We start from the raw sequence: 26,907 nt of genomic DNA on the forward strand, positions 1-26,907 counted from the left end.
TATGATTTAGAAAAAAAATAAAATCAATATCTCTAAAAATGCGAGATATGTTTCTTCGCGTGAACACTGTTGCGTGGGTATTTAAATTATTTTCTCCATAAGTAGGTTGAAGAAGTCACAGAAAAGGGAGTCTGAAACCTCGTTTGGTATCGAACGGCTCGGAGAGGTCCTTCCCGATCGACGGAGCTTTTGGGATTGCTCAACGTCAGTTTACACAGCTGTATTACTTTACCAAAATCAGACATCGCGCAATAAGGCAGTTCATTTTCGTGCTGTCAAAAGCAGCTTTGAAATCGACGAAATGGTGGTGTTCGTGGATCTTCTTTTCACGGGTCTTTTCCAAGATTTATCCCATAGTAGTAGACGCAAATTGTCTCCTTTTTTGGGGATTGGTCAGAGCATACTTAAATTCCAATCGTTGGGCATGCTTTTGTCCGACCAAATTCTAAAAAGACGCTGATGCATGCTCTTTATCAGTTCTTTGTTGTTCTTCAGACTGCGTAACTGCTATTCGAACTTCTTCTTGTTCGGGCAATGCAACGTCGGCTCCATCGGCATCGATTGGCGAATCGGGTTCACCATCTTCTAGTGTTATGCGTTCACTGCCAGTCAGCAGGCCATATAATTGTTTCCTCCATATTTTTAGTACGAGTATGCTCTGAGCATCAGTCACTAGATCATCTCTGGAGCTTCTACAAGAGTATGCTCCGGTCTTGAAACCTTCTATTAGTCGCCGCATCTTATTGCTGGCCCGTATTGGCAAGCTTTTCAAGCTCTTCGTACTCACGCATTTCGGTCTCTCTGTTTTTTTTGTCTGCAAATGCGTCTCGCTTCCCTCTTTAGCTCTCATTATCTATCCCATCCCGTTGTAACGTTTCGAGGTAGGCAGTCTGTTTTCTCTACACTGCGACATGGCACTCCTCATCGTACCAGCTATTCTTTTACCTTTTCCGAGAACCAATGGTTTCGTTTGCAGCTGTACATAAGAAGAGGGTTTGGAGCTGCTTGAGCCGTAAGTAAAATAATCGTTTCTGGCCACTTCCAAGTGAATGGCGCTGAGAGAACTAGCTACCTTAAAACATATGTGGTGTAGCGCTTAATATTGGGTTAAACTTCAGACCATACCAAATACCCATAATGACTTAAATCCCGATTCTCTGGTTAACGTTTAGCATATCGGTTCAAAATATTAAATTTAACCTCTACGGTTGAGTTTATGTGAGCTATACCTCATTTGAGGTTGATTTTAATATAATTTTCGCTGACGAGAAGTAAAATGTACTTACAAAACTAATTGAGCCTATGACATATAAGTTTAAATTTGTATCTTAATTTAATTTTATTTCATTCACGTTCTTTCAAAACATTTGTTAAAATCAATTTTAACCAACGCCTGAAAGTATTTCTCTGGCTTTGAAGGAAAGTTGCAAGACTATGAAATGTTCGGGTACACCCTAACTTAGCTCTTCCTTTTAGTTTAATAGTGTGCGTCAATAAGAATTTAATTATTGAACTTATATTGAAAACTCGCGTACTCAGCGTACTAGCGTACAGCGTACTGAAATAATATTAAGCGAAGTCTTGTCACTTGTAAATTATCTGTCATTTAATCTTACTCATTTGTTTCAACTTATAAATATCAATTACAATACAAATTTATTATATTGTATCAGTATTCAGATATATCCGTTTTACTTTCCTTATAAACTATGCGTAGTCAATACGCTTAATTATGATTCTTCTAAAAAAAATTCAGTTTTAAAAACTTTAATATGCTTAGCTCTTCACTTCAATACACTTAATTATAAAATGTGTGATCTCAAACAGCTAACATTTTTTATTTGTGTAGACTAATTTGTATGTAAATATTCTCGAAATCGCTTTTCCTCCAGGCGCATGTGCAAATATACATACAAGTATGTACGTAATGTATGTATATACAGCTGTGTTCACGAAAATAGTAGTGCCGGTGAGTACTAACTATTTAACAGTCAAATCACATGATAAGAACAATATTCGATCAAAAAGTTATAAAAAACCTAATTTTTAATTAATGTATGATATATTTACGGTTTTATCTACCAACAAATTTTTTTAGTTTACATACAGTTATTAAATTAAAATAAAATTGAAAATTATGCTGTTCAAGAAAATAGTAGTGGCTATTAAAAAAGGCGAAAAATATAAGAATATGAAAGAAACAGTAAATATTTCATATTTAATATGTTTCCTAAGGTCTAATATTTTGTTGTAAATCCGTTATTGTTTATAACGGCTAGGCATCGACGTAAGATGGAATCAATAAGCTCCCTACAACGCTTCACAGAGACTTGAGCCCATACCTCCTTAAACACTTGCCAAAGCTCTGTGCTTCTTGATGGTTTTGCTGTTGCTACGCATCTCTTAACATCGCCCCATAAGTTTTCGATCGGGTTTAGGTCCGGAGATTGTGCTGGCCATGGTATCACTTAAATGTTTTCAGATGCAAACCACTGATTAGCTAGTTTGCTCGTATGTTTAGGATCATTATCCTGCTGAAATGTCCATTTTAAGGACATTTTCCATCTAGCATACGGTAGCATTACATCTTTCAATGTATTAATGCACACTGCTTGGTCAATAATGCCAGTGATCAAAGAGATTGGACCATCGCCAGCATACGAGAAATAAGCCCACACCATAGTGTTTAGCTCAACATACTTAACTGTCTTTGTGGTGTACCTTGGGTGGTATTCTGTGTTTGGAAGACAACGAACACACTGCCTGGAGCCTATACCACCAAACAAAACAATTTTGATCTCATCCGTATATACAATATTGTGCCACTTTTCGGCGGGCCGATACATATGGTCTTTCGAAACTTTTTATTCTTGCAATTGACGTGCTTCTTCGTCAAAAGGGGTACTTTTATCGGACTCCTTGCATGTAAATTAGCTTCTATTAGCCTTCGGCTAACTGTGGCAGCACTGACCATTAGATTCAATTAATTTTTAATTATTTTTGACAACGCCGACGGCTTCGCTTTGCTGTATCTCAAAACTCGTCGGTCCTCTAGAAATGATGTCTTGCGCTTACCACCACGAGTTTCCGACTTAATAGTATGATGAATAGCATTAAATATCATCGGAGCAGTGCACCCAATCATTTCTTCGATTTCTTTATATGTCTTGCCTTCATCTCTTAACTTTTGGGGGGGTTGGGTAAGGTTTGTTTCGTCGAAAAAAGACCTTTTTTCGTGAATTTTTTTAGAAAAAATTATTGCTGTAGGTTTATTTTACTTATTATTATATGAAAGTACAACATTTGAAGGATACTTAAAAAAAGTTTTATCAAAAAATAGCGAGGAATAACGGATTTATCGTCGATCCCTGCAGGCACCTCGAAAAAAAGTTGTTGTGCGGTGACCACCCTACAGCATCACTGGATCATCTGAAACCAAAGAACCAAAATGTTTTCTTTAGTTTATTAGTTTATCTTTTAATTGACGTCGAGTTTTTTTTTTAATTTTTTGGTACCATTTTCAATCCAAAATTACGATTTTAGACGAAAAAATCGACCTATTTGTTATTGTAAAATTCTTAGAAATTATAATTTTTGGAAAAACTCGACGTCATTCGAGAGCTATGCATATGCAGAATATTTGTACAAAATTTCAAAACGATCGATGCGGTAGTTTTTTCTGTAGTCTGGTCACCGACTTTAAAAATGACATATTTGGGAAAATCGATTCAAAGTTTTGTACACTCAGCGCAGGTAGTTAGAGGTACCGTTATTCAACCTGCTGTAACTTCGTTAGTTTTTCTCCGAATGTCCTAAAACTTAAACACAATATTCTTGAGATGTTGATGGTTCAGAAAAAAAAATTAAAAAAAATGGAAAAAAAAAGTTATCAAACCTTACCCCCCCTTAACTATTAACTCACGTTTTTTGATTGAGCAATGCCCTTTTTCAACCGACTAAAAAAGAAATAAAGAGCGATTTCAATAAATTTATATCACACAATTACCATATTATTTTAATACACTTACTGATGTCAGTAAGAAGTTAATTAATATTAAATTAAGTTAAACAAAATGTAAATGTACCTATGTACATACATAATATTATTATTGGCCTCACTGGAGATCAATAATACAAGTCAAATTTCTATAGTTAACTAATTTGCTTATTGCTCTACGAATAGATTGCAAATATGTAATAATATGTATTTTAATGAACAAGAGACTTTTGGTGCAAATATTGAAATATACCATAAAGAAAGCAACGTAAAATAAAAATAACGGCATTTTGATGTTTTTTTTGTTAACAATATTCTGTTCTACGAAAGTATTGTAGAAATGTTCAATTTGCAAGATAGAACATGTCAGAAATAAGATTAGAGTGTTATGTGCTGTCGCACTACTATTTTCGTGAACACAACTGTATGTATGTATATCTGATCATATGTCCCTGAATATGCCATTTATAAAAAATCAAACATTCCCGCTATCGACAAAAAAGGGCAGACCATCATTGACTAATAAGATTCTAACAAGCTGCGTATATTTTATATTTGATCATACGACACAAGTTTATTCATAAAGAACGCGCACGTTCCGCGATTCCAAGTGCATTCGTTCATAATTCTGCAATGGTGCGCTTGGTTAATTCGGTTTTATATGGAATTCCTTCCCAAATACTTGAGGTCGACAAAAATAATTATTAGCAAAATTAATTTAATAAAAAATTTAATTAAGAAATTGAAGAATTTTCTGATGATCACTTCAGACAAGGAAGTGCCAACGTGTCTCATTGCCGACTCTCAAAAACTTGCCTGATTTACCTTCGTGTAACTTCTTACTATTCAGCAAATTCACATTACCACTCCGAAGACACCGTTTTGTCTCAATTGAGGATATAAAAGCTGAATCGAAGAAGGCTCTGATGGCCATCACGACGGAGGATTTTTCCAAGTGCTATGATGACTGGAAAATTCGTTGGCATAAATGTATTGCAGCGGAAGGGGCTTACTTCGAAGGAGATGAAATGGACAAAATTCACCTTTCAATTTGATCACAGTAGTATATAATTTCGTTGCTATGAAAATGCAGCCCAATCGAAAAATCGTAGTCCCTTAAAAGAGCATTAGTCCAGTTTCAATAATAAAGCACTATTTGTCCATGATTTATCTATTTAAAAATCTAAATAGGTGTGCGCATCTTTAATTCATTTAAAAAATGAATAAATTTTCTGTGACGATCGGAAAATTTACAAACTTTACAGGAACAATCCCTAGGCTATCCTGAAAATTGTCCTAAAATTTCATTTCGGTCCAGCCTTCTCTTTTATATACATATGTATGTATGTATATAGAAACTCTTTTTCCCCTCATTTTTAATTTTGTTTAACGTATTTTGCTTTCAGTGATGGAAATATGTTAATAAAAGCAGTGTCGTTTATATCAATGGGAAAAGTACAACCATTTTTAATTACATTTAATTCTTCGGCTTTGCTGCTGGTTGATTTCCATTGCCACTTAACCATGCGCGAAGTTTGCGGTTATTTTGGAGGCCATTGGGATATAAATACTCACAGTAAGTTTGAATTTAAACATAAAAATATATAAGTATTTTGTTTAACACAACATATCCGAGACTTATAATTATGTAAGACTTTTAGTGTAACTTATAGTTAACAGTTTCTAGGCATAACTACTATACATATCAGTATTTTGTACCGACCTTTGGTTACGAATTTCAGTATCTTTGAAAACTTCTTTTGAGAAACACTAATAAAAGAAATAAGCTGCATGGTTGAAATTTCCAAAAATTTGTAAAATGGGATAAAACAATATTATAAAGCGAAGTAAATAATCTTTAAAGAACATACTTTTTCACCAGTTATTAAATAAGGTTAATTTTTTGGAAATCTCGTAAAATTCTGTTAGCAACTGGTCAAAATTGTCTAAATTTGGGAAAATCAAAAACAAAAAATATTAAATTGTTATAATTAGCATGTTTAATACAATGCATCTTTGGAGTAAGTTTTCTTTTAATATATTTAGGTACATGGTTTTATTCACAAATCCACCATAATTCATTCCAAATACAGATTGAAGTTTGACTCGTAAGAAAAAATTATGTTGTCTGCTAACGGCTTATTTCCACGTAGTATGACAAATTATATTTAATTGTCTCACAATAGCTCATTTTGATTAAATTTGCCTACCGATCATTTAAGGCGTAGAATCAAACCATAATTGAATATAGCCATAATTGAAGGATATTTGCATGATTCAATTATAAAAGGTTGTGTTACTTCCGAGCATGTTTCCTCTTATTTCTTGCCACGCAGCTGAATTTGATCCCTTCGTGTATGATACCATATTTTACCCTACTTTCTATATTAGAAGAGCATTTGCATAATCAATTACATTAAAATGTTTGTATTTACGCTTACTTTTCATATTATTGCCTCACCCACAAAATATCGTTAGTATTATGTAACTTTGCCAACTTAGGGAAGAGGAACAACATTTAAAGAAGCGTTTCTTTAGAGTAGAGTTTGAAAGTGGGTTAAATTGCGCTTGTACTTAATACAATGAAATTCCTAACGTCCTTCCTTTCCCTGTAAATCAAACAGTAATGAATGCATATAAACCGAAGGTCGCACAAAAGTCGTTCAAGCGAAACAGTTGTCAATCAGTAAAGAAGAGCCAAGTTCGGGTGCAACCGAACATTTTATACTTCTGCAACTTGCAAGAATCAACGTCAGGGGAATACCTTAAGGTCCAAAACGTCAACCATAGGATCGGAATCCAAGCAATTATATACATATATATTTGTAGTATATACAAGTATATTCATATATACACTGACCGACATAAGTTTTGTTAGAAAAACAAACATTACTATACATATGTACCTTAGAGTGATTCAAGAAAAAAAAAATTTTGGTACTCGGAAAAATAGGTTCCTAGACACCTCTAAGAAAGCCTCTCCAAACATGAGTTTTTAATTGTAACGGGAAGGTCCTCCTACATACAGTTTTCTATTTTTTCTTATTACAGGTAGAAAAATTTATATCTTGCTTCCAATTACTTGAAAAAATATCTTGTTCCTAAGATTTTGTAGGAAATTGAATGCTCTACAAAAAAGGTCTACTAAGATTTTTTCGTAAACCCAAACGTTTAAAAGATATTAACAGTTAAAGTTTGATTATTTTTGGGAAAATTTTTTATTTCTTATGAATTTATAACTCAATGAAAAAAAAATATTATGAATAGATTTTCGGAGAGGCTTTCTTAGAGGTGTCTAGGAACCTATTTTTCAGAGTACCAAACGAAAAAAAAAAAATTTGTTTGATCCACCCTAATATGCATTGATGTTTGACGATGAATATCTCGTAAACGCTTAACTTAATCAAAAAATCATATAAGACCATTTTTATAGAGCAGTAAATTTCATACAAAACTGTGAGTTTCATCATTCATAATAATTTTTTTTCATTGAGTTATAAAATTCATAAGAAATAAAAAATTTTCCCAAAAATAATCAAACTTTAACTGTTAATATCTTTTAAACATTTGGGTTTACGAAAAAATCATAATAGACCTTTTTTGTAGAGCATTCAATTTCCTACAAAATCTAAGGAACAATATATTTTTTTCAGTAGTTGGGAGCGAGATATAAATTTTTCTATCTGATAATAAGAAAAAATAGAAAACTGTATGTAGGAGGACCTTCCCGTTACAATTAAAAACTCATGTTTGGAGAGGCTTTCTTAGAGGTGTCTAGGAACCTATTTTTCCGAGTACCAAACGAAAAATTTTTTTTTTTTTTGAATCACTAATGTACCTACATGTATGTAGAATATGGCAGGGGAGTATCGACTCCATGCTCAATTTTTGGTTGATGCCGGTAAATCGTTTAGTTTATTTCTTTACGTTAAAAGTATATACGGTTCATAATTCATGTAAGGATCATTTGAAAATTTTATTACTTTAAAAAAGAAAGAAATATGAAAAAAACAATAAAAAGACGTTAACTTCGGCTGCACCGAAGCTAATATACCCATCGCAGGTACATTTCTTTTAGTAACTATGTGTTCAGTTTGTATGGCAGGTTCCGATCGTTCAGTTTGTATAGCAGCTATATGCTATAGTAAGCTAATCTGAACAATTTCTTCGATATTACATTATTATCTTAGAAAATAACCTGTGTCAACTTTTGTGAAACACACCGATGTGTGGAAAGTCGGAAGAGTGGTCCCACTACTGAAACCTGGGAAACCCGTCAACAAAGGGGAATCTTATCGACCGAGTAGTGAAGACACTAGAGGCCTTGCTACTCCCGACCTTTACTCACCATCTGAGCCTAGCCCAGCTTGAACTATCTGAACGGTCGTCAGTCATTCGTACTATTTCTAAGTGAAACATCTAAACTGAGAAGAATTAAAAAGGGGGCTCCGCAGGGTGGCGTCCTCTCTCCGCTACTATTTAATTTCTACATCTCGAAACTCCCACAACCACCAGAGGGGGTTTCCATAACCTCGTACGCTGACGACTGCACGATATTGGCGTCGGGCAATGAAATCGATGGCATGTGTTCGAAGGTAAACAGCTACCTCTCCGACCTTACTCGTTTCCTCACTGCACGGAACCTCACACTTTCCCCCACCAAATCCACAGCGACCATATTTACAAACTAGACGAAGGAGTATAGACCTGAGCTTAATATTGCAGTCGACGGCGTCAAAATTCCGTCTGTCAATAATCCCAAGATTTTAGGTGTAACTTTCTCTCCCCATACGACCGCGATTATCGCCAAGGTACAGAGCCGCAACAAAATTCTCAAGTCGCTAGCCGGCAGCACATGGGGAAAAGACAAAGAAACGTTGTTGGCAACATACAAGGCAATCGGCCGGCCGGCCCTTAATTACGCAGCACCTATATGGTCGCCTGGATGCACTGGTACGCAGATGAGACCTGGCAGAACACTGCACTCCGGACCACGACGGGATGCCTTTTGATGTCTCCCTAGGAGCATCAAAAGGTCTTTCCTTGACTACGTCGACGACGTCGTACAGTACGCCGACCGGACTTCGGACGCAACTGACTTTCGACAGGTACTGATCGCCATTCACAGTGGAGGCATCAACACCTTCCCGACCGACCGACTCACCTCCCATAGCAGACGAAGAGCTCTAGCTGCCGCGAGAAACGCGAGTGACCCTAGCGCAACTTCGTTCTGGATATTCTAGCAAGTGAAACTCCTACTTATCCAGAATAGACCCTGACATACCAAATGTATGTCCTGCATGCAACGAGTCTCCGCATGATACTGACCACCTCTTTGCATGCCCTACGAACCCTACTCATCTAACACCCTCCTCCCTCTGGTCCGACCCCGTCGCAACAGCACGTTTCTTGGGCCTTCCGTTAGATGGCGTCGACGACAACACAATTGACCCTTACCATCCTAACGGGGATTAGATATTCCGTTAAAACAACAACAACCACATGCGGGAGAATACAGATTGTTGCTCTGCAAGGAAGTTTTTTTTTTAGGATGAACCCGTCAGATATTTTTCATATCACAACAAAAAATGGCATTGACATTTTCGTCTACAAGGCATTGCGGCTAATGTGCATCCAAATGCATTCGTAAAAAGCCAAACGCGACATCTAACATAAAAAATAACGGAATAAGTGCAATGTGGATAAAAAGGTCTAATATAATTTGAGATATACAAAAATATTTTCGAAGCATGGCACAGAAACGTGCAATATTTAAACGGAAATAATGAAGTATATGCGTACAAATTCAAACCGATCCTTCCTCAAAAATAATACAATTGCGAAATATTGGGAATGGTAGAGTAGAACTGAATAATTGCCTACTCAGTCCGAAGTAGCACCTGTTGGCAAGAGCAATCCTGCGTTGGATTTCCATGCTGACATTGTTGATGGTGTTTACGCTGGTTCCAAGATAGACGAAATTATCTACAACTTCAAAGTTATGACTGTCAACAGTGACGTGAGAGCCAAGTCGCGAGTGCGACGTCTGTTTGTTTGATGACAGGAGATATTTCGTTTTGCCCTCGTTCACTGCCAGACCCATTTCCTTGTCCAGCCTGGAGAAAGCGGAACTAACGGCGCAGGTGTTAAGGCCGATGATATCAATATCATCAGCATACGCCAGCAGCTGTACACTCTTATAGAAGATGGTACCTTCTCTATTTAGTTCTGCAGCTCGAACTATTTTCTCCAGAAGCAGGTTGAAGAAGTCGCATGATAGGGAGTCGCCTTGTCTGAAACCTCGTTTGGTATCGAACAGCTCGGAGAGGTCCTTCCCGATCCTGACGAAGCTTTTGGTGTTACTCAACGTCAGTTTGCACAGCCGTATTAGTTTTGCGTGGATACCAAATTCAGACATCGCGGCATAAAGGCAGCTCCTTTTCGTGCTGTCGAAAGCAGCTTTGAAATCGACGAAGAGGTGGTGTGTGTCGATTCTCTTTTCACGGGTCTTTTCCAAGATTTGGCGCATGGTGAATATCTGGTCGGTTGTTGATTTTCCAGGTCTGAAGCCACACTGATAAGGTCCAATCAGTTTGTTGACGGTGGCTTTAATCTTTCACACAATACGCTCGATAGAACCTTATATGCGATGTTGAGGAGGCTAATCCCACGGTAGTTGGCGCAGATTGTGGGGTCTCCTTTTTTATGGATTGGGCGTAGCACACTTAAATTCCAATCGTTGGGCATGCTTTCGTCCAACCATATTTTACAAAGAAGCTGATGCATGCTCCTTATCAGTTCTTCGCCGCCGTGTTTGAATAGCTCGGCCGGCAATCCGTCGGCCCCTGCCGCTTTGTTGTTCTTCAGGCGGGCAACTGCTATTCGAACTTCTTCATGGTCGGGCAATGGAACGTCTGCTCCATCGTCATCGATTGGGGAATCGGGTTCTCCTTCTCCTGGTGTTGTGCGTTTACTGCAATTCAGCAGGCTGGAGAAGTGTTCCCTCCATAATTTAAGTATGCTCTGGGCATCAGTGACTAGATCACCTTTGGGGGTTCTACAAGAGTATGCTCCGGTCTTGAAATCTTCTGTAAGCCGCCGCATTTTTTCGTAGAATTTTCGAGCATTACCCCTGTCGGCCAACTTATCAAGCCCTTCGTACTCACGCATTTCAGCCTCTTTCTTCTTCTGTCTGCAAATGCGTCTCACTTCCCTCTTCAACTCTCGGTATCTATCCCATCCCGAGTTAGGCAGCCTGTTTTCTCTCCGCTGCGACACGGCACTCCTCGTCATACCAGCTGTTCTTTTGCACTGTCCAAAAACCAATGGCTTCGGTTGCAGCTGTACGTAAGGAAATGCCGTCCCACAGTTCCCTTATACCGAGTTGTTGACGAGTGCTCTCAGAGAGCAGGAGTACAAGCCGAGTAGAAAATCGTTCGGCTGTCTGTTGTGATTGCAGCTTCTCGACGTCGAACCTTCCTTGTGTTTGCTGGCGTGCGTTTTTTGCTGCACAGAGGCGGGTGCGAATCTTGGCTGCAACAAGATAGTGGTCCGAGTCGATGTTAGGACCTCGGAGCGCACGCACATCTAAAACACTGGAGACGTGTCTTCCGTCTATCACAACATGATCGATCTGTTTGGTAGTTTTTCGATCCGGAGACAGCCAGGTAGCTTGATGAATCTTTTTATGCTGGAATCTAGTACTAGAGATAACCACATTTCGGGCCCCGGCGAAGTCAATCAGCCTCAACCCATTTGGGGAAGTTTCGTCGGGCTGAGGCTGAATTTACCGACCGTAGTTCCAAAGATACCTTCTTTGCCCACCTTGGCGTTAAAGTCGCCAAGCACGATTTTGACATCGTGGCGGGGGCAGCTCTCATAAGCGCGCTCCAAGCGCTCATAGAAGGCATCTTTGGTCACCTCGTCCTTCTCTTCCGTCGGGGCGTGGGCGCAAATCAGCGATATGTTGAAGAACCTCGCTTTGATGCGGATTGTGGCTAGACGTTCATTCACCGGAGACCGGAAGTAGTGAGCTGCTTGAGCCATGTGTAAAAGAATCGTTTCTGGCCATTCCCAAGTGAATGGCGATCAGAGAACTTTCCTCACTTGCGTGAACTTCTACACATGACTCCATCCCCCACTCAGTAATCAGTCGATGAATATTATACCACGTCCACTAGGCTGACTGTCGATTGGACTCCAGTGTGAAATGATAGAGCTATTATCAAGCACCGACGCAAAAATTCGGTTTTATTACGATTAAAGGGCACTCAAACTTTTGTCAGAATCAGCAATTCGTTTTTTGTTTTGTTGAAATATTAACTTGTGCGGCACCCACTTTGCACAGAGCTTTCGCCTCTTTAGGGCGTCTACTGCTTTAATTGTCCTCGGTGGTCATTTCGCCTCTTTCCAACTTAGCAAATATCTTTTCAACGGTTGATTTCTCTGGTGCAGAGCCTAAATTCAACACTATTTTTCAGCAGATTTTTTCCCTCAAAAAGCAATGCTTTATTAACACACGAAATGCTTTTTGACCATTTTTTTAAAACTAACCCAAACTGCTATATCTCATTAACTAATAGTTGCTAAATTTGTGTACGTATCTTTTAAAGGCAGACTAGAAATCAAAGAGACTGCTTGAAAGGGAATCTCAGATTGTTGGTCAACTAAGTGACGCTGCGCCATCGCGTGTTGTATTTGTGATAGTTTACTCGTAACTATTAGTACATATTCGTTGCAAAGGTATCGTGTCGGATGATCCTCTTTCTCATCGGACGACGGTGTACATTTTATTTTACGCCTTTTTATTTGTATGTGAGTATCCTCCTCTTTCGTCCTTAATTAACTTCGATGATTGTTGTACATGTTTTGTTGACGGACCGTTCCGTTTATTTTTTGCTTGTCTTTTGGGTCCAGTGTTCCGGTGGCCGTTGATTTATATTTATTTCGTCTACCCCTATCACCACTTTGAAAATGTCTTTTTTTGGTTGTAGTACCATCTTCTGCTGTCATATCTCAATCGTCAGCGACTTTAATTTCATGTCGCAATTTGGCACTTCATCAGCGGAATCATGTTCCAACCTCGTAGCTATGACTATGAACTAGCCCCCCTAATTCTTCCGCTGCTTTCTCCGTTTCTTCTGCACTTCTCACTCACTCTCTTAGCTTCTTCAAGCATCTAGGTTTTTGGTTGCATCTAGTGGTCGCTTTGTCATAAACTACCATTGGGTCGAACTCTTCCCTTGTGATATCATCTTCAACGTCTCCATCTGCATCTCTTTTTCCGTATCTTTTTCATCTTCTTCAATCACCAAAAGCGACATTTTAGTGTTCACACATAGCATCATAGTTAAATGAGTATTGCCCCTCAAAATTAATATTTTCTACGCACTACTTCCCAAAGGTAATGTCTTCTACGCAATGCTCGACATATCGGATTTTTCTGTATTTTTTAAAATAATATAAATATAGCCGAGTTAGCAACAGCTCGCCAGTCGTTTCTTTTTTTCGTAAGGTGGCGCCAATTGGATTAAAATATTACACGAGGATTGCACCGCGACTTTGGACTCTTGTGCCCTCTCCAAAATCACAAAGACTCACATAGCCCCAACATATTGATAAAGTACAATATTCTGCTGGGTGCTAGTGAAGCGTCTATGCACTGACTTATGGCAAAGGCTTCTGCCTGAAAAATGCTCGGAAAACTTTTTATAGGTATGGATCGCAGATCCACGCACCGATTCCCTCCGACGTTTTCGAGCCAGGAGTGTACCACTTGATCGTACTATTCCTCAGCAGCAGCTCGAGAGTAGAATTGTTCCACTCATTCTTGCTGCCAAGGGTAACCTTGAACTTCTTCGTGAAGTTAATCCTTTTGGTAATGCTGTCCCTTGGGTATAGTGCCACTTACCTCTTTCATCCTCTGGGACAAGATTACCGTACCTTTGCCGCACCCCTCTGCCGTTATTTGCAGAAGTGTGTTCTTGGCTACCCGACCGATCACTAAATGAAGCTTTGTGAGTTCAAGCATGACTTCAAGTGGTGCCGTCGGATAAGTGCGCATTGCACACAACATGCAGACACAAGCTAGTCGTTGCAGCTTCGATGGTTGGAGCCCTTCCGAAGTCTGCGATGCTTTTGAGGCCTAGGCCACCGCCCCATACGTGATTATCAATGTACAACCATCTAACAATCCTCGGCTTGCAGCCCCAGGATTTTCCCGCCAGCCGATTACACATTGGTGCTTTTGTCGCCTTGTCCTAGGTCAGGTCAACATGCTGCTTCCACCGCAAAGTGGAATCCAGCGTCATACCAAGACATTTGACTTTGACTACCACCCTTTTGCCAGGCTTAAACCTCTTTGTAGTAGGTCGCAAAGAGTGTCCTCGAATTTACCTCTGGCTATAATTACGATGTCGTCCGCGTACCCTTTGCAGCGGATCCCATTGTCAGTTAGCAATGCTAGAAGGTCGTCCACGACAAGACTCTATAGCAGCGGGATAGCACGCCCCCCTGTGGGCAGTCCCTTGTTGTGTCAAGACAAAACCTTGTATCTCCTACTGTGGTTTCAGCAATTTTGGTGCGCAGTACGACATCTATCCAACTGTTCACCGGTGCAGGCACATTCCTTTTCTCCAGTGCCTTGGCTACGCTCCTGTGAGACGTGTTGTCAAAAGCACCTTCGATGTCTAGGAAGGCGCAAAGCATCACATCCCCTCTCTCCACAGAACTCTCTATCTTCGAGGTTATCTGGTACAGAGTAATATTAGTCGATCTGCCCGCTCTGTATGCATGCTGAACAGCATACATGTGTGCAATTTTCACCGCCTTCAACTTTATTCATGACGTACGATCTTTTCCATACTTTTTAGTAAGAAGGAAGTTAGACTAATTGACCTGAAAGATTTTGCCAGTGAGTAGACCGTCCTTCCTACTTAAGGTATAAAGATCGCTTTCGCTGTCCTCCATATTTCAGGGATGTATGCCACTGAGAGGCTATCCCTCATCAGCCGAACAAGGTATGGCAGTAGATACTGCTCTCCCAGTTGTAAAAGCGCTTCAAAGATGCCGTCCACTCCCGGAGACTTGAATTTCTCGGACAAAGCCATTGCTTTTTAGGTCGAATCCGCTGTAAATAATTGCCTTGCGATTATCCAATGTGAGCGAGATGGCTTATGTTCGACTACGGGTAAACACTGGTCTTCCCAAATGGTTTCCGGGAAGTGCACCTGCCTTCGTACCTTTTTCCTGAGATCTGAGAGTTTTCTTGACCACCGGGGACAGTTGCCTGTTTGTGGTCGCCTTTAGGAGGCAGCTGCAGTGATACGCGTCTATTATGAACTCGTTTATCGCAGACAAGCTGGAAGCCTGGACCCGTATCACAATTATCAGTCTGCTCTTCCCCGCTCAAATTTTTACTTAGCAGATCCCGGAAGGTATCCCAGTTTGCGTTCCGAAGGTTACGTCTGGTGTGAGTTGCTTGACCTCAACCTTTAGCGCGAACCTTCTGCTTCTATGATCCGAAAAACACCCTCCATTGTGAGACCAATCCGTCTACAGGGTCCTTGCTCAAGGTAATGTCAAGCACCTCTATTCTGCTTATTGTGACGAAGGTGGGTTCACACCCCATATTCTCTATAGCTAAGTTGCTACTTATTATATATTCTAAAAGAGACTCACCTCGTGTGTTGCAGTCCGTACTGCCCCATTCCGTGTGTTGAGCGTTTGCATCACATCCACGGATTAGGGGCAGCCTTTGTCTCCTGGAATTCGTCTTGAGGCCTCTAACCTCCCCTCTGTAGACCCATAGATCTTGGATCAGCAGGATGCCCTATTTATCCGAAGTGAACCTGCTCGCTATGACAGCCGAGGCTGCCGCCGCGTGGTACACGATATTTCGGGCGACTTCCAAGTTGACGCCCACTGTAGGATCGGTTCGATGAGGAGCCGTTCCTCATCTCCGCCGTCATCCGAGGAGTTGCTGCGCGGAAGGTAGCTCGCCTTCTTGAGCGAAAGTCTTCTTGTCGGGGACTTTCGAAGTCGCAACAATCGCAGCCTGTTCTGCCGTACTATCGCTGGGAGTAATCGTAAGTTTAGTCTCTAACCGTTGTTCTTGACCTTGCCGCTGACTGCCCGCCAGGCCGAGATGCTGAGGAGTGAAAGTCTGCCTCTGATTCACCCGGCGGTTACTTGGTTGAGTACTTTCAGAGCTGGAGTATTTTCAACCATACGGACGCCATGCTAGCGCAGCCGCTGTCTTTTAATTCGCTGAACTATGTCAATATCGTCGTATATCTCATGCAACTCATCGTTCCATCGAATGCGGTATCCGCCGTGGCCAATGTGCGAAGGACCAAAAATCTTTCACAAAACCTTTTTCTCGAAAAATCGTAACGTCGACTCATCAAATGCAGTCATCGTCCATGCCTTTGCACCATAGCAAAACGGGAATAATGAGTGACTTATAGAGTTTAGTTTTTATTTGTCGAGAGAGGACTTTACTTTTCATTTCCTCCAAGAGTAGATAGAGTGAGTCGCCTTGTCTGAAATCTCGTTTGGCATCGAACGGATCGAAGAGGTCCTTCCCGATCCTGGCGAAGCTTTTGGTATTGCTCAACAGCCGTATTAGTTTTGCGAAGATACCAAATTCAAATATCGCGACATAAAGGCAGCTCCTTTTCTTGCTGTCAAAAGCAGTTTTGAAACCGACGAAGGGGTGGTGCGTGTCGGTTCTCTTTTTCCAAGATTTGGCGCATGGTGAATATCTGATTAGTTGTTGATTTTCCAGGTGTTTTTATCCCGATTTCCTCTTTTAGCTCACCACAAATTTCCCGCGAATCAAGAAATGAAAAAATTCACTTTTTTGTTCACGCGTGTTCCAATAGGGTTTTATTAAATACTTTAAAATTCACAATTGATGATAATTTTGGGGACTGTATATACCCCAATAGGGTTTTATTAGTTAATTTAAAATTCACAAACTGATAATGATTTAAATAGGGTTTGGTGAAAACACGGAAAATTTCCGAAAATTGAAAAGTTTATAAAATTGGACTCTGCGGCGTGGGAGATTTGCGAAATGCACCGACCGTTGCTAATGTCGATAACGAAATTACCGCACAGGCGTCGCTGGTCGAAAACGAAGTGAAGTGCTGATCTCCTTGTGGTTCCTTTTTTCCCTTTGCTGTGTGGGATCAGATGGTGTGATGTGGTTGGTTGGTGTACGTGTATGCGGGTGTCAATGTGTGGTGCTCTCATGTGTAGTGTGGAATGTGGGTTATAAGCCCTGATAATTTGTGAAGTGAGTATGGTAAAGGTGCGTGTCAGTGTTGTGAGGTTGAGTTGATGTGGAGTGATAGTGTGGTGTATGTGTGGATGTTCGGGGGAGGATGCTCATTAATACACCAGGCTTAAAGTCACACTGATAAAGTCCAATCAGTTTGTTGACGGTGGGCTTTAATCTTTCACACAATAAGCTCGATAGAACCTTATATGTGATGTTGAGGAGGCTTATCCCACGGTAGTTGGCACGGATTATGGAGTCTCCCTTTTTATGGATTGGGCAGAGCACACTTAAATTCGAATCGACAGGCATGCTTTCTTCCGACCATATTTTGCAAAGAAGCTGATGCAAGTTCCTTTTCAGTTCTTCGCCGCCATATTCGCCTTCTTCTGGTATTATGCTTTCACTGCCATTCAGCAGGCAGGAAAAGTGTTGCCTCCATAGTTTTAGTAATCTCTGGGCATCCGTCTCTAAATCACATCTGGGGATTCTACAAGAGTATGCTCTGGTCTTGAAACCTTGTGTAAGCCGCCGCACTTTTTCATAGAATTTTCGAGCATTACCCCAGACGGCTAGCTCATCAACCTTTTCGTACTGACGCATTTCGGCCTCTGTTTCTTCTGTCTGCAAAAGCGTCTCGCTTCCCTCTTCAACTCTCGGTATCTATCCCATCCCGCACGTGTTGTGGTCGATCGTAACGTTGCAAGGAAGGCGGTCTGTTTTCTCTCTGCTACGACACGGCATTCCTTGTCGTACCAGCTGTTCTTTTGCACTTTCCGAAAATTAATGGTTTCGGTTGCAGCTGTACGTAAGGAGTTTGAAATGCAGTCCCACAGTTCCCTTATACCGAGTTGTTGACGAGTGCTCTCAGAGAGCAGGAGTGCAAGACGAGTAGAAAATCATTCGGCTGTCCGTTGTGATTGCAGCTTCTCGACGTCGAACCTTCCTTGTGTTTGCTGGCGTGCGTTTTTTGCTGCACAGAGGCGGGCGCGAATCTTTGCTGCAAGAAGATAGTGGTCTGAGTCGATGTTAGGACCTCGGAGCGTTCGCACATCTAAAACACTGAAGACGTGTCTTCCGTCTATCACAACCTGATCGATCTGGTTGTTGGCTTTTTGATCCGGAGACAGCCAGGTAGCTTGATGTATCTTCTTGTGCTGGAATGTAGTACTACAGATAACCATATTTCGGGCCCGGCGTTGTCGATCAGCCTTAACCCATTTGGGGATGTTTCCTCATGGAAGCTGAATTTACCGACCGTTGTGCTAAAGATACTTTCCTCGCCCTCCTGGTGTTAAAGTCGGTAAGCACGATTTTGATATCGTGGCGGGGGCAGCTCTCATAGGTGCGTTCCAGGCGCTCATAGAAGGCATCTTTGGGCACATCGTCATTCTCTTCTGTCGGAGCGTGGGCGCAAATCAGCGATTTGTTGAAGAACTCCGCTTTGGTTCCACTGGGGTGAATGCCAGGACTCCGCGACGGAGTCTCTCTCCCACAACGAATTCCACACCGAATATGCGCTCCTTTATATGGCCACTATAGTAAACGCCTCAAGGACCTACTCCACTCAGTCCTTATCCCGTCCATCGCACTTCTTGGGCGGCGGTGATCTCAGCCTCTATTCTTACGAGGACATCAACCAGATTGGCAGCGGCACCTTCCCAAATTAAGGGACCGGACCTTCCAGGAGATGCCTTTAAATCGTTGTCAATAATGCGTTTGCCATGGTCGTCAACAAAAGAGTGGTTTATCTTCCTAGGCTGTTTATTGCTTTTCATTGGGGGTGTTTGTGTTTGTTCGCACTAAACTGCGCTGGTGTGGTTCGCCTTCTCACTTTATCTCACCTTCAAAAGGATGTTGTTTGGTTACCCAGAGGAGACTTTGTCTAGAAACGGAAGTCGTGAGCAGCTTGAGCCATATGTAAAAGAATCGTTTCTGGCCAATACCAAATGAATGGCGATGAGAAAGCTTTCCTCACTTGTGTGAACTTCTACATATGACTGCATCCTTTTTTGCATTACCACATATTATTAACAGAAGAACATGTTCTCTGAATTTCGTTAAGATACCTCACATAATATCTCCAAAATATATGGAGTAAAGTTAGTCAATTAGTTTTTACCCGAGTAATCACTCCCTCTCATTTTCATTAAATCAACTCACATATTGACGGATATACATATGTGGTAAAGATACCAATTTGGATTGTAATACATAATTTCGACGAATAATAAATCTTGAATTCTTTCGTACCTGAAGATTTTTCCCTGGCTTTGATTCTTGTAATTTGCAAGGGCATAAAATGTTCAGTTACACCTGAACTTAGCCCTTCCTTATTTGTTTAAAATTATAGTTATTGTAAAAGGCGTTTAGGTATTTTATTATTAGTGTACCCAAAACTTAATTAAGCATCTTTAATAATATAAAATATTAAATCATAATAGGGCAATTCACAATCTGCTGCAAATGGTCTTGCATATTTGCAATTGCAAATTCGCTGTACATTTTGTTAGTGTTACACGAATCCCATATGCACCAGATTCTGAATTGCCCTAATGTCTTTTGTCTTGAAATCTCAGTTTTAAAGACCATTTCTCTTTTCTAATTTTTTCTAGCTTTGAACATAACGAAGGCATATCCTTGCAGAAATATTCAAAAATCGGTTCAAGAAGAAAAGCATATAAAAAATATGATAATGTGTGATCAACTTCTACTTGTGGGGTGGTATCATTCCCATCCGAAATTTCAAGCGGAACCCTCATTGCGAGATTGCGATGCCCAGTTAGACTTCCAAATTCGAATGCGCGGATCTTCAGATACTACGTATACACCGTGTGTGTCAACAATAGTTTGTAAGGATTTCTAAATAGCTATCACAATTAAATTTTATACAATTATTTATTTTAATAGCTCCATATTATGATGAAAATCCAAGCTTAGAATCAGTAATTAAATCAATATGGGTTATGCCGCCGAATGAGACCAAACAAGTTTTGGAATATGGACGTCCGATGTTAATGCAATATTCAGTCATATTGGACAAGGAAGCACCAGCATATGTGCATTCTGAACTGCAAGCATGTGCGACTTATTATGCAAAGTCGCGAAATGAATTAATTAAATTTAACAGCATTTTTATTGAAGACGTTACATTTTTAGAAAAGTTAAAACACACTTTATATTTAAAACTTCCTGCGGAACAGGATAATACTATCTTTTGGAACTGGATTTGTGAAATTTTAGGTTGTGGGAACGAAGACAAATTTATTCCTCCTAAAACAATGACACATATTGGCAATAAGGGCAAACACACTTTTTCTGTAGAATATAGTGTTGATTTACCTCAACACGAAATTAAACAAGTTGTATATGATAAAAAATTTGTGGAAATAGAAAAACATGATCTTGATAGAAAGGGTAACGAAATAAAAGTCCTGTCGCTGCAGGAGCAACTTTGTTTACCATCTGGATTAAACATGAATCCAGTTCGTACATTTGCAACTTTGACGTCGTCTAATCAGTTAGGATCCAATAATATACCATCGTTAACGACTAAAAGTACTAATGTTTCATCTCACCAAACATCTACTAGCTCGACCGTTACAACTTTAAGTTCAGAAATGCTATCGCCGTTGCCAACTATCGGATCGGCTTTACCAACTGTGTCTTTTACCGAAGTACATTTACATGACAGTCCAATAACGGTACCTTCATGCTCCGCAAGTCCAGTTAAATCAGAAATACCTGTATTAAGCTCCCCTTCACCTACCAAATCAGAAATACCACTGTATTCTCAGCATTCTAACAATGCAACATTACTTAATTCTAGAAATCAAAATACATTAAACATGACATCGAATTACGAGATACCAAATGAGTCTCAAACACAATCAACAGAATTCCATTCTACAACGAATGATTTGGTCGCCGCAAGTTTAGCCCATTTAGCTGATCAGCTAGCCCCTAATTTTATACAAACTGATCTGACTAACATTTTTCAACAGCATAGTGCTGATAAAAATAATCGAAGCTCTACTAATGATCATCAAATCATTTCTGAAAAGAGTGGAGAACAAAAAGATAATTCATGTGAAACAGTTGTTAGTGGTTACACAAAAAACTTCAATGCATCACGATCGTTGGGAACACAGAATCAAGAAACTGCTGCAAGTATTAAAAACAAAGCGGAGCCGTCGAGACTTTCCTCACCTGTACTCTTCTCATCTAATAACACAAGCTTATATAAAACAAAACTTATGAAAGAATTGGATAATATAAAAAATGATCCCTTAAAAATGAATGAACTTATGCGCTCTCCGGAATATGCTGCTCTCCTTTTACATCAGGCGGAAGCGCTCGGTGCAACTACACTTGGCACACTCGGTTTAGGATCTGATTTAAATTTTTTAACAGGCACTACCCTTGGATCTAAGACCGATCAAACGCAGACTTCTGACTACAATAATTTAGCTCAAGTTTCGAAATTTCTCGGGTATGAAACTTGTATGCAATTGGCAAAAGCAGATGATTTCAGCGCTTTTATACAACAACAAATGGGCGCTGTGGCAGCTGCAGCATTGGTAAATGTGTCCCTTTCATCGAAAAAGCAAAAACAGTCAGAATCTCAAGTTCAAACGGACTATGGTTCCCTTTTACAAACATATTCTAAACTTTTTGAAAATGAAAATAATTTTCGTTGCGGATCGGTTGCAGGAAAGTCCTTAAATAATCCGCATAATGAATTATCTGCTTTGCTTTCAGTTGGAGCCGATACTGACCTGTCTTCATTTGATTCCAAGCTGAAGACCAAAGACGTTTCTTCACAAATCCAACAAAAGCAAAGTGAAAATCAAAATCAGACTGACAATTCATTTTTTTACCACCAGAATAAGGCTGCTTCTCACTTGAGTTCACTATTTGCACCTTCAACACCGACAGCTAACTTATCGTCTTCTAATAAATTGTGCAATAGTACGAATTTGACGAATATGGCTGCCATTGCAGATTCCCATAGTTTCTTTAATGCTTTTTCTCAAGAAAAAGCTCAAGAATATGCCTTTTTTCAGCAGCAACATATTAAACAAGACGAAAATTTTTTTCTTTCGCCTGCTACTATGTTAAAATTACAGAAAGATTCGCTATCTGCAATGATGATGAAACCACCTAAATCAACCTCATCAAGTCTTGCGACAATATCTCGTTCACGTGAAGCTTCAACGTCTACAGTGCTAAGTCCAATAAAAGGCGGCTCTGCCAATAGTATGAAGTATAATTATAGTGCAATAGACTTGGCAGTTTCTAGTATTCAGTCCAACACATCTGCTCCGATTTCGGTTGAAGCTAGTAACAATTTGATGTCAAAACGAAGGCCTTCAAATACACCACCTGTTGATCTCAGCCGTCTTTATAGCGAAGGTCATTCTTCTTCCGTAATTGGTTCCCTAAAAAAGCGTATGGAATTCTCATCCATAGCAGAGCTAGCTGCACCTCCGCCGACAAAAATTTCAAAAGAATGAAATTAAATTAATGCAGCCTCTGAATTACACTGAAAGAAATATTCACAATTATATATTTTAAACGTGGAATAGCATTCGATGTTAATTGTTTATTTTGACAAACTTTGGAAAACCATCAATTATGTATTTGGTAAAAAATAATAAACTTATTGTATTTTTTTTAGAAATACTCGGGCTTTGTGTGTTTTGTATGTTTCATATGTTTCATTTGAAAACAGGAGTAAATAAATACAAACATTTATAAACGAATAAACATACCAAAAGTAACAAGTTTTAAAAAAATAATAATAAATTTATTGCATTGAATTTGCAAACTATAACTATTGTTTGTTTTTATATGGAAAAGGCAGCTATTTGAAAGTATGTCAAATTTGGATCCAACAGATATTTTCAACACAGGATAATTCTCCAGGTTAAACAAATTTATATATAATGGAGTATTATTTTGGATAATAATTGACACTGTTGTTTCATCTAAAAATTAAGAGTTTTTTTTTTTAATTGATGTCTATTTACACTATTTACATTTTTATTTACCTAAAAATTTAGAGAAACGACATTTAATGTCAATTATTCCTCTATTTTATTTAAAGAGCATGTGCTTCTATCGTCTGCATTATGTTCTCGATTAGAGGAAAAGGTTGAGATTCAGGTATTACGATTTTGTTCAATTCCCTAAAGTCTATACACAGTCTAGATTTCGTCCCTTCGTCCCGTTTGTATGCCAATGTGACTGGGGCAGCAAAGGGGCTATATGATTCCTCGATCAGGTCTCTTTCTAACAGCTTCGCTATCTGCTCCTCTATTTATTTTTTATCATCTATAGTACACCTATATGGACGTTTACTGGGGTATTTTTCAACGACTAGATCTATGTGAGCTTCATAGTTCCTCACTGTCCCTATATCGTATTTATCTTTGGCGAATACACTTTTGTATCGTTCAACTAATTTATTGATTTCGTTTTTTTCTTCACATATTAAGTGGTTAATTTGAATTTGGAAATTTTATTTTACTATATGTTCATTGAAGTTTATAACAAATCTCATATCATTATTCTTTTTTATCGTTTCTTTTGAAATATTTTCTTGGTTATCAATTTCTTTTGTGTTCAAACAACTCTGTTTGACGTTTAAATTCTCGTCTTGAGTCAATTTGAATTCTTTTATTGAATCTAAACCAAGTAGGAGGTCGTATTTGAAATTCACATCATCAACAACAAATATTTTAATTTTTTTTTTCCATTTCGAAAATTTTAAGTTTTACCTCTATCCAGCCTTCGGCTTTCTTTATACCACTGATTGTTTGTAAATTATTAGTATTATTTCCCTGATTATTGACTACGTTTTTTTTCAAGAATTTTGAATTGATTAATAACACGTTTGATCCGGAATCATAGATTCCGTCCAATCCGTGCATGCATTTCTCTCAGGTTTGGTCTTGTGGGTCTCGGTTTTTCGTTCTTTTTTTCCTCCGCTAGGTGTTCCAGTTTTCCCAACGCGCCGAATAAGTTTTCAGTTTTTTTTTCAATGATTCACGATCTAGCTTATCAGTAATAAAGTTTGGCAGAGCTGTTGTAATCAGGTCGATCAGCATTCCCGTGTCCGTGGTTTTACGAATTTCTAATAATAGTCGCTCTACTAGAATCGAGTTACAGAATAGGCTGAATGGTATTTATACCCCAATGCATACCTGACAGGTGCCCAACCCTTACTTGCGTAGGTTTCGATAAAACTGTTTTTCCATTCTGCCCAATTTGAATTTATGGTCAATTTCAGGTCTAGAAATAATTTAATCATCTCAATCATCTGATTCTCTTTTACCTCCAATCTTCTGCATTCAGTTTCAAATTCTCGTATCCACTGCTCCGCATTTGGGTTTTTGTTCGAAAATTTATCTATAACGAATTTCTCAGCTTTTTTACTTAAATTCTCTGTGGTGTTCTTCTTTTTTTCAACAAGAAGTTGTTTTAAAAGGTCTTTTAGTAACCCATCTTCTGGCTCAACCTTGTCTTGGATTTGTTCAAGGAATGTGTCCCTAAAAAGCATATTTCCTGCCTCATCCATATAGCATTGGTTTAGCTCTGGGGTCAATAAAATCCAAACGCTCCGTTTTTCATGTCGTTTGGTCAACGTTTCCTTTACTCTTGCGAACTCACTCGTTCCTTTTAATGTGGTATGGAGTGAGGTGGGTTGTTGATCTTCTGGGATCTCAAATTTTTTTCCCAATGTATTTTCTATTTGGGTTACAGCCATGAAATTACTCTTACCTCCTTGTGCGTCTTTGATAACGAAGGTAAATTTCAACATTTCCATTGTGATTATATTCTCCTTTATTTTTGGTTATGTTATGACGAAAATGTCGTTTTATAATGGAGTATTATTTTGGATAATAATCGACACTGTTGTTTCATCTAAAAATTAAGAGTTTTTTATTTAATTGATGTCTATTTACATTATTTACATTTTTATTTACCTAAAAATTAAGAGAAACGACATTTAATGTCAATTATTCCTCTATTTTATTTAAAGAGCATGTGCTTCTACATATCGTCTGCTCCTTTGTATACGCATTCTTATACCTTGTTATACATGTGGTGACCTCTATCGATTATATCTTAAGTCTAGTTTTATAATGTACCTAGTGACATCTACTGTTAGTAGATGTACAATGAATGGAAAGAATATCCTTTTCATTACATATATATAAGTAAAATAGCTTTCGTTGCAGTTTCAGTAAAAACAAAATATATATTTTTTTGAGAGCTATACTCCTTTATTGAATTTCAGCTATCTGGTCTAAGTGTAGGTGTCATATCACATTACTTTTTATCATGTGATAGTAAAGCCTGATAAGAAACTTTTTAAATTGATTGCGATAATTTGATGAATTGCTCTTCCGTAGATTCTTTTCTGAAAATAAGTTCTTCGCTATTACTAGAGACTTTCTTCAAAAAATAGTTGTTGCTGGTGAAAGTTTTAGAATTACTGGTAATAGTTTACTTAGTGTTCTCTCTTCGTTTTAAAATGTTTTTTCTTTATTTAAATACTGGCTGGCTAAATGAGCTTCATCACACACTACACACATCATACACAACACATCGTCATCATATACACCGCATCATCATACACACCACCTCGTCATCATGTACAACATCATCATACACTCCATACTTTCCACATCATACGCACACCAATACTAATACAACACACATGAGGACACTGAACAAAACTGACAAAAGGGATTGACGGACGACGCTCAGCCTCTTTTGTTCTCAATCCGTGCGCATACACGTTAATAGCAACTTTTCCAGAGTCAGTATTTAATTTCTTTATTTTTCTGGAAAAAAACCTGTGGTGACAAAGTTGGCAAAAACGAAAAAAAAAATTATAACAGTGGTGACCGAAAATGCGGTGCTAAAAATAAATAAACGTATAATATACATATACATATGTATGTATGGTGATAGTGGAGAAACTAAAAAACAAAAAACAAGAAGTGAGGTGACACAATTGTGGTGCGCAAAATTTAGACAAATGTGAAAAATAGCCCAGAAACTGACAACCAAAATTGGAACAAAAGAGGAACCAGGAAAACACAACAACAAGACCAGCAGCAAAACGACTGGGGAAAAGAAGCACAGGCACAGGCGCAGGCACATACACTCATATTATCCCTGAAAGCCCTGGCAGAAATCAAAGTGAGTTGTATCGTTTCCTTTCAATAAATATATATCCAGAAGAACAGCTGGTACGACGAAGAGTGTCGTGTCGTAGCGGAGAGAAATCCGACTGCCTACCTCGCAACGTTTCGACCGACTACAACACGTGCGCGATAGGATAGATACCGAGAGTTGAGGAGGGAAGCGAGATGCATTCGCAGACAGAAAAAGAGAGAGGCCGAAATGCGTCAGTATGAAGAGTTTGACAAGCTGGCCGACAGGAGTAGTACTCGAAAATTCTACGAAAAGATGCGGCGACTAACAGAAGGTTTCGAGACCGGAGCATACTCTTGTAGAATCCCCAGATCTGATTTAGAGACGGATGCCCAGAGCATACTAAAATTATGGAGGGAGCACTTCTCCATCCTGCTGAATGGCAGTGAAAGTACAG

The 26,907-nt window shown here is 39.1% G+C and overlaps 1 protein-coding gene across 3 annotated transcripts in view; it reads left to right on the top strand.

Moving 5' to 3' along the window:
- LOC126767051 (MPN domain-containing protein CG4751) overlaps positions 1-23,115 on the top strand; it is a 115,166-nt gene extending 92,051 nt beyond the window's left edge. For all 3 annotated transcript variants that reach the window (XM_050484661.1, XM_050484662.1, XM_050484663.1), the window contains 3 exons: positions 5,404-5,573; positions 19,895-20,131; positions 20,190-23,115. In XM_050484661.1, coding sequence (XP_050340618.1) covers positions 5,404-5,573; positions 19,895-20,131; positions 20,190-22,795 — 3,013 coding nt within the window. In that variant the 3' untranslated portion in view covers positions 22,796-23,115. The remainder of the gene's footprint in view (positions 1-5,403; positions 5,574-19,894; positions 20,132-20,189) is intronic.
- The last annotated feature ends 3,792 nt before the right edge of the window (positions 23,116-26,907 follow it).

The sequence above is a fragment of the Bactrocera neohumeralis genome, unplaced genomic scaffold, assembly GCF_024586455.1.
Source record: "Bactrocera neohumeralis isolate Rockhampton unplaced genomic scaffold, APGP_CSIRO_Bneo_wtdbg2-racon-allhic-juicebox.fasta_v2 ctg370, whole genome shotgun sequence".
NCBI lineage: Eukaryota > Metazoa > Arthropoda > Insecta > Diptera > Tephritidae > Bactrocera > Bactrocera neohumeralis.